The sequence below is a fragment of the Platalea leucorodia genome (genome assembly GCF_965183815.1).
Source record: "Platalea leucorodia genome assembly, chromosome: 6".
In the NCBI taxonomy this organism is placed as follows: domain Eukaryota; kingdom Metazoa; phylum Chordata; class Aves; order Pelecaniformes; family Threskiornithidae; genus Platalea; species Platalea leucorodia.
The window spans coordinates 11,251,739-11,261,212 of record NC_138828.1 but is presented as its reverse complement, the minus strand read 5'-3'; the positions used below and the strand labels follow the sequence as shown (position 1 = coordinate 11,261,212).

At 37.0% G+C, this 9,474-nt stretch overlaps 1 protein-coding gene across 2 annotated transcripts in view; it reads right to left on the bottom strand.

Annotated features, from left to right (window-relative positions):
• Positions 1-2,691: 2,691 nt before the first annotated feature.
• Positions 2,692-9,474, bottom strand: part of PCDH10 (protocadherin 10) — a gene marked incomplete at both ends in the record, with an annotated part of 29,218 nt that continues 22,435 nt past the window's right edge. The window contains 2 exons of one of the 2 annotated variants that reach the window (XM_082315509.1): positions 2,692-2,726; positions 4,706-4,801. In XM_082315509.1, coding sequence (XP_082171635.1) covers positions 2,692-2,726; positions 4,706-4,801 — 131 coding nt within the window. The remainder of the gene's footprint in view (positions 2,727-4,705; positions 4,802-9,474) is intronic. The other variant, XM_082315510.1, reaches the window with a different exon arrangement.

Here is a 9,474-nt window from a genome sequence, read left to right as displayed (position 1 = left end):
AAGGGCTCAGTGACATTTTGGAGAGAGAAAGATATATAGTGCTGTAAACAGGCACACACTGATCAGAGAGGCAAGATCAGTTGCCTCTGAAGTTTCTACAGTTCTACACATTTCAACTCATTTCTCAGGCCTGCTGAGAGCAATTAGGTCCTATTGTTGGCCATGATGTCTCCAACAGCACACAAATCCTTCAGTTACACAGAACTGGATGGCCAAGATAATGAAGTTGAAAGTTGATGCTTTTTGTTGGTCGACTTTTGTGCAAATCATGCTGCTTCAGGTAAGTCCTGTAGAAGTGACTAGCATATCCTTTTCCGTGCTGCAGGAAAGAAAGAAAGACACTTCTGAGAGAAAAAAAAAAAATCAGTCTCCAACAGTTCTTAGGTTTAGTATTTCTTAGAGCGTAGAGAAACAAGCAAAACTTGTCACAGGCTGTCGCTTAAAATTCCCATTGTAGCAAACAGTTTAATGTTGATTCACTTTTCAGAGAAGAGTCTTTTTGAGGCTTGATAGCCTGAAAACCAAACTTCACATGCTGGTTTATTATTCTGTCTAACATGTCATGGCAAGTATTCCAATGTGCCTATACAGAATCAGTATAAGAACAAGGCAAATAGTCAGACTTGCAGGTTCAATATTACTGGAACTTCCAAGCCTATTTTTTCCTAGTTCAGCTTGTTATTTGCAGCAAGATCTAGAATCCCCCAAAGATTCAGAAGCCGGTTTTCCTTCTCTTTCAAAGTGAACCATTATCCTCATCACCAAATGACCCTTTAGTCTGGTTTGACAGAGACAAAAAAATGGTGCATTAGTGCTACAATTCAAATTTCAGCATTTACTGTCAGGCTGGAAATTAACTCGTGTTACACAGATGAAGAAGGTCAATGCATTAGCAAACCCATATCCTAATCCACCAGCTGTGGTAGCTATATTACCTCAAGACACTGGCTATTTTAACTGTAATTGGGAGCAAAGGTAACAAATGATTTGTACTAGCATTCAGGAAGACCCTGGGTTAAATTCTGATCTCAGTCACACATGAAGTTGAGACAAGGAACTAACTCACTTGCTGAAGTATTATTATTATCATCATCATCGTCATTATCATTGTTGTTCAGTAAAGCTTTCTAATGATAAAATCAGGTTTTACCTTAGCTCCAAATCAACTAAATCCCTACCTGAAATTCAGTATATTTCTGTGCATGAAGTGTAACAACTAAAACAAAAAGGAATCGTAACTTTAGAATGAATCTTTGAATCAAGCCATCCATAGATACATGTTGATGCTTGCATGCTGACACAAACACATCCAGTCTCCGTTCCATTTAACATAAATGTATATATTAGCCAGACTTATTCACTATATGTATTTACTGGTAAACATATGAAATGTATTTACTGTATCACAGGGAAGTTAGATTACTTACAGGAAAATGTTAATGTGAGTGTTGTATGTTCGTCTGATCTAGCCTGCCTATGCCATAGGATACCCGCAGAAAAATGTGAAAAACGTTTATGTATAAGCTATCTGTGCAACATACGGACAATTGCCAGACTGTTATTAACATTCAAATTAAAACATCTAGTATATTATGTTTCGGATGTTTCAATTCTGTAGCAAATTAGTAGCAGAATTAGAAAGGATTTTTGGAAGCTTCCACAAGATATTTTTTTAACATTGTAGTTAAGATTAGTGAGATCAGAATCTTGATGATGTTTTGCTGCAGTATATGATCAGACCAATCAAGTTTCTAGATATCTCTTAAGATATCTTTTTAAATATCGCAAGAAACAATCATTCCAATAATAGTAATAACAAGACTTATATTTGTTTTCAAAACTTTTTTCCAACAGTTCACTAATAATTTCAGTTCTCTTGTAAAGATGTAAGTACAGTAGTCTAGATTGCTGCCTGCCATTGAGGAACTCATGCTGCAGTACAGACGTAGTAGGACTTTCATGGGAGAAAACAATACAGATATGCAGCTGGGGCAACTGCTGCTTTCGTGCAGCACTATGGTCCTTCTGCTCCTGTCTGACACAGCGCATTGGTGGTGTTGATGTGGCACTTGAGGTGCACAGCAAAATCTGTTTATGATATTCTCTCAGATAATACAGAGATTGAGTTACTGGCTGCGTCTAGTCTTTCACCATGTAAATCAGTGCATTTTTTAATTCTTAAACTTCAGTCAATATGCTTATATTACAAAACAATCGGGCCATTTTATAGCAATAACTAAATGTTACACATCAGGGTGCAGAACACCTGCAACGCTCCCCACCTACAACAATCCTTGTCCCAAACCCTGAAGTGTCCTCTGCCAACACATAAAATGCATTGGATTTCAAAGGCAACTTTTGTCCTCCATGACGCGTTTTTTCTGTATTTGCACAGAAATCTATGTGCAAGCAAATCTCTCCATGTCTATACCGGTTTCCGTCTTTTTACAGATGGGGAATATAAATCAGAGAGGTTAAATGGAAAGGAGGATGGACTTAGCTTAAGACAGAGGGCAATGAAAGTTCTGACATCTGTTTCTGGCTCTGTGTGTGTGCATGCATGTGTGGTCATAAATAAACTTTAATAAGAAACACTAAGCCTCTCTGTATCACAACTTCTCCATCTGTAAAATGGGAATAATATTGCTTACCTATCTCCTAGAGGTGCAGGAAGGTTTAAATCACTATTCTTTATAATCCACTTTGAGATCCAGAGATGGCAAGTGCTATAGAAATGGAAGTATCAGAGTCAGTGTAAGAGCTGGAACAAGAACACCATAATTTCTGGTGCCTAATATCTCCTCTGAGATCTCAGCTCTCTCTTTCATCCCTATTTTATCTCCTGTTTCAAACTGTCAAACTAGTGCATAGGGAAGCTTCAAGTCTATGTGAGTACAGGTATTAGTTAGAAAGAGGGATTTAATAATAAGCAGTTTCATAATTCTGTTAATGTAATTCTACTATTTGTACATAAATTCTAATAGTGTTTGAGGTGAACAAGATGATTAAATAATCACAAGTATTCCAATTAAAATTCTTAGGGTACACGATTTGTGCTGTAGTGACTATTGATCCTTCCCCAAAGACCATAACAAAGATTTTGAGTGTTACAGTAAGAGTGCTCAATGCATAAAATTTATATGGAATTGCAATAAAAACTGGAAATAAAAAACAGCATGAGTTTATTAAGATTCATTTGTTCCTCAGTACACATTAGTAAGCCTCCCGTTCACAGTGAGCTAGTTCTGTGTAGACTGACGAGAGAAGACATGTAAAGACATCGGTGGTAGATGAACAGAAAAAGAAATGAAAAATACTAACAGAAGAAACAGAAAGGAGAAAATAAAGTATGCAATGATTATTTCTAGCTTATGAATCAGAAATGAACAGAAAATACTGTAAAGTCTCTTTAATAAAACTTCCTTTCACCCTGTTGTGAATCATCCTATTGCATCCAAACTTGATGTCAGACTACTACACTTCGCAACCATGAATACAGTCATATACATTTCCTCTTTTGGCAAACCCTAGAAGGGATTGCCTGTACTTGGAAGACCTTCAAACTCTCTGAATAAAATTTTTCCCCTGCTTAGTATTGCTAGCTAATCTAACTAGGATGGAGAGAAGGCCCACTGCGTCCCTCCGCAGCTGGCAACCAAAGCAGCAAAAGACGACACATCCTATACCTTTTGTAACTGTTGTCACTTGCACTCTATACTATAGTTAAGAGCTCCATAAACTTCCACAGCATTACATCTGCTATAACAGAATGACTGCTGGGTTCCCCCAAGTGCCAACAGTCTAAAGATCCAAATCAACCCCTAGATAATAAAATCTCCAAAGAATATAAAATGCCGGGCATGCTGCTGCTGTTACAGAAATATTGCTGTTTCCCCTTCACTTAGGAGAAAGAAGACACCTGAACCTAAAAAACTCTCTTTTAAATCAAAGAAAGCTATGCAACAGGAGAACAGGGGGAAAAGCCAGTACATAAACTGTCATCTTGCTATTTCAGATCCAAATTCTGTAAGTAAGCACAATATCCAAGTAATATTTGTCTTCATATGAGCTTTCAGATATGGGCTTCTATGCAAGCACTCAATGCACTACGTTTTTTCTCGTGGGTACCCTGTAAAAAAAAGTGTGCCTCACCATGCCACGTTTATGCAGATCAGGTGGTCCCCACGCAACACTGCAACTGATACAGAGATTACGGGAGGCTGTAACCTCCTGCATTCCACTCAGAAATAGCCCAGCTATTCAGGCTTTACAGGGAATGCCTTTCACTTGTAGTGAACAATAATTCAAAAAGGAGTTAATTACCTCATATACATTATGGCAATGTTGGTTTTAAATTTGCATTATTAATTTTAACTCTCTTTATATTTTTATGGTTTGCTTTACGGTCTATACGTTAACTGTAGCAGATGAAATATTGCCCTTCACCAAGTCCCATTAGCCTTGACAGAGCCAAGAATGGATAATTCTAGTGACAACCAACAGACTGCAAATTCAGCATTCTTGTTTTATCTCAGCCCAATTGAACAGAGACCAGGATTTAAGTAGTGGTAGCAGGTATTCTATATGAAATAACCTGGCTGTTTCAGTTAACCTGGAGCTCTAGTTCAGTTATCAGCAACTATATTTTTGGAAAAAGGTCAACAAGTGAATGGGAATGCAGAGTAAACTACCATAGCTCCCTCACCCTTTGTAGTGGTGTATCCAGGTAAAGGGTGAGACACACGGCTGGGGCTGGGGCTGGGGGATGTAGGATGGGGATTACTCTGCTGCCACCCATGTTCTGTGGATAAAAAAGTATTCCAGTCATTGCAGGTGTCAATTCAGTATCTTTTGCAATCCATAAAGTCTTTTTTTTTTTTAATGAGATATTACTTAAAGATGTTTTCTAAAGCATTGCTAATAATATTTAATGAAAACTCCACTAATGGCATTATAAAAAGAGATTGTCTTATCCAGTCTGATAAACTTTGGTACACAGATATGAAAATAATATTTTTCTCATACATCTTTTCCTCAGGAATTAGTTTAAGGGGAACTTTTTTTTCTTTTCTTTCAAGGCTTTAGTTGAGAGATTTTGTGCTTCAAATCTATGTACTCTGAAGAGCACACTTGAACAACATAGCTTGCGTTCCAGATGCCCCTGTTACATTTTACACAATTAATATGGCTGCAACTCTATATTATACCAAATAGTTGAAAAAAGGAAGATGGAACATACTTACTTTTGTACTTTAAAAAATAAAAAAAGGCCAACTCTCCCCTAATGTCAGTGAGTCGGTTGGCTCTGGTGGCCGCTGTTCATGTGCTTATGTATCTGTCTGATGACTCCTGAAGGCCACCAAGGGAGTTAGGTAAGACTGAGGCCACATTCTGTCTGGCCATTTCTGCCATCTGACAAGATAGGGAAGGCAGGAGAAGCTCCCACATGTGAACGTGTAAGTTGCACCACGGCAGAATTTGTCCCTAATAAAGACATGGAATTTGGTATGACTGAAATGTTCTTTCTGGCATCTGCAAAACCCAAAATATAAATATTGTTTCTAAAATAAACAAACAGCATTTGGACTGATGGGTACAATTAGCCAGATTTCATGTGAAACAAAAGAAAAAATAGTGAGCATTAAGTCTTCAGGCTGTGAATAAATAAAGTAGGCCAAAATGCAAAAGTCTCTAATTGTTGCACTGAATCTTTTCTGGAAACAGACTTGCTTTTCACTAAATAAATAAACCCCACAGACCATTAAAATCTTTCCTTCCTTTGAGAATACATCTTTACTTCTGGAACAAAGATGATTATGCCAAAAAGCTCTCTTTTGTATAAAGTAAACAATGTAACCACATTTATTGTCCTTTCCTTTTGTCTTGCATTAAGTGCATACATTTCCATGTCTATATTCATTTAAATGAGTTCAAGAAACAGCAATTCCCAGCCAAGCCAAAATTTGACAGTGGTGGACACTGCACTGACCATAATCCAGTGAACATGACAAATAGCGTTACCTACTCCATGAAAAGGGGGAAAGAGGTTTGTCCTTTGCACTTAAATGCAAAACTGCCACTTTTCAAATTTGAATGTAGTGTCGAATTCTGTATCAACAACTTAAACAGATGATCACTCTTTTTTGAAAAAAGTTTACTGACCAAATTTCTGCCTGACACATGTTGCCACTTCTGTTAGCTTCATTTCAAGATCGGAAAATACACACTTAAAAGATATTTTTGATGTTTGGAACATGTCTTGGTAAATTTTTTTGTATGGCAAGTGGGATACCTGATACAAACGTTGACACATCATGACAGTCACTGAAATAATGTTTCTCTAGTGCTAGTGAGTGCTCCAAGATTTATATTCTACCTGGACTTAGCTGATCCTCTGAAAAAAAAAAAGCATTTCAGTTCTTAAGGATAAGTATCCAAGTCCCAGATCATGTAAGCACCAGATAAAATTTCTCTCTGTTTAGGACTATCCTCAAGCATAGGCTTAAGTTTAAGCACTGACCTTAATCAACATGTGCTTTACATCAAACATATGATTGAGAAGGATTTTCTTTTGAATCAAGTCCTGGATTTTGTCATCAATGTTCTGTGGTACATAAGATACTTTTATGTGCATTTGATTTTCTGTTCTAAATGCTGACAATTTTTTTTTCACTGCCAGCAACAACCCAGTGGCATAGTACATGTCAGATTTGATTTATCTCTGGTTGCCATTATTTACTACAGAAACAATGCTTTTTAGTAACTACAATTCAGCACAGAAAGTGCTAAGCTATATTCTATAATGTACCATAAAAATACCAAAGACAGTTTTCCCACAAGATACAGTGAGCAGAAGAAAGCATTTTTGTCTTTCTGTACTATTATAACAATATTTTCTACCTGAAAACACTAAAGATAATACATGAAATTACCGTTATATTCAGAGAATTATGGAATATTTAATTTTGCAAGAGTTATTATAATTATGTACTCTATTAAGACCAGTTAAATAACTCCTAAATTATTCCTGATGTATGTCAAACTTCGCACAGAGCATATTCCCTAAGAATATTTCCAAATTCTCCATCAACAACTTATTCTAATTGCATACATGTTCTAGTAGCAAATTCACATTATTCACAATTCACTGTAAACTAATAATTTTGGTACTATCCTTAGTAATACCAGTATTTGATTCCTTTCTTTTTTTATAAAAATTGCTTATGTATTTGTACACAACAATCATTTCTTCTCAATCTTCTTTTCTTCTTCCCCCATGCACTTTGGTTTTGTGGTTTTTTTTGTTTGTTTGTTTGTTTTTCCCCCCAAAATTCACCATTTGATTGCACTCTTCTGAAATCTACAATATACATCTCTTTAAGCTGAGAAGCCTGAAAATGAACATGTCAGTTTGAGAGTTAACCAATGCAGGATACACTAAAGACTGGCTACAACGTGACTTAAAATTTTCACTGCCCTGGGGAGAAAAAGAGTGATATGAACCATTCCTCCTAAATTGCTCTTAAGTGCCTAAGTTCCTTATAGATTCAAGGGAGAAGCAGACACGTATAAGTCACTGTTTGGTAGCCTTCAGAGGTGCCTAAATTGATCATGCTGGATTTGGCCTGAAATACTTAAATTTACTTGTTCTTATATGAGGTAACATGCATTCCAGTATTACACCAGCATCACACTGTGTATTCCTATCCAATTTATATTTGCCACGATGTTTTTTCCACCACCCCTCTCTCCTAGCAGGGATTAGGTGGCATTAGGACCTGGCAGGTATGTCCCCTCTCTTTTTGCGAACGTTTTATCTTCCATTTCTAAAGCATAGTACTTAACATTGGTTTTCATGAGCAGCATACACTCAGAAGTCCTTCCCAGTTTACCAAGATAACATACTTAAGTGTATCATATAAACTTCTCACAATCCTTTCAAAACTTCTCTTATTCAAAAGACATATTGGCTCGGTTCCTATCCATGAATGAAATTTGCCCATGACCATTCTCTGTCACTTAAGACTACCAGAATGGAATGCTTTATAGCCACATTATTGAAATTTCTCAGCCATATCAAGCAATATGTGGGGGCCATATAGTGTGATCATATTCAGTCTGCTTTCGGGAATGGTCCCTGGCCCATGTTCTGACACCCGCACCATGTCCAGGACTTGTTAGGGAAGAAAGCTAGTTGACACAGGCTAAAGGCATGCCAGAGAGTGTAGAGTACAGACCATAACATTCCAGTGCTGGGAAGGATCCTGTTTAGTTAATTCGAAGCAGTGTAGCCGTATTGGACATAAAGAATATTGCAAGTACAAAGCACACAGCACTTTATCTCAAGTAGAGCAGAAAAAAAGTTGTTACTGCACCTCGTTTGTAAGCAAGAACTTTTTTAGATCTCAGTTCCTATCAATACCCACAGCTGTGTGCAGCTACATTCAATTGTCATCTGAATTCCAATTGAGAATAGATGGATGTCAGATTAAAGCACCAATAGGCAACTAAAAAAGTCACAAAGTGACAGAATTTTACTCTGACGTAAGATGAATCCACAATATCAGCATCTATCAAATTCCTTATGAATAAAGAAAGGTTGCATTCAAGCCGTTTCATAATGAATCCTTTTCCAGTGCTGAATGCAGCCATGATGCTGGAGGTGAAAAGATAAGGTCAGAGGACTCAGGTCACTTGCTAAAACAGGAGTCTGTCATCCCCGTAACTTCTTTGGTGAATCTACTCTGCATCCATTTTTTTTTCTTTCTAATCCACAATACTCCTGATAACCCGTGAAAATGTCATGTAAAATAACATGATTTACACATATGAAATAGATTCATGTGTACGCAAGAAATGCAGATTTACTCTTGCAACTCATACAGGCACGTAATTTTCAGCCAGAATTTAGGAAGCGAGTTCTGAAGATTTGCTGCCCCATGTCCACAATATTTTCTTCAACCAATAAAGACCATTATCCTATCAAAGAAGGAAATTAAATTACCTTAGGAGAGCTGGGATTTTCAGTGAATCCACATTGATTACTCTCATCATAGTTAGTTCTTCCAACAATCTATTAGGTACTGAAGTTAAAAATTATATTCTGATTGTCTGTATCTCCTACTTCCTGTCTTACAAGAAGGTACCAAATACATCATTTCTCACTCTTCTGACTTCACCATACTATGTTTCTAAAACAAATTAAATATATTGACAGCTACTTCCCAGCAGCAGTCATCCTACTGCTAGCATGAAACTGTGGATTCTCGCTGGCTAGTGTACAAATAGAGCTGTTTACTGGCTTGCCAGATAAATAGCAACACCGATCCCTATAGTGTGCTTGTCCAAACACAATAAATAGATGCAGTTCCTTCTCTTACTGGCTATTTGTTGCATTCTTTAAATGGCTTTCCCTATTTTTCCTCTTTTGGTCAAGAAACAAACAAAAAAGAAGGGAAGGGAAGCCCTCAAAAA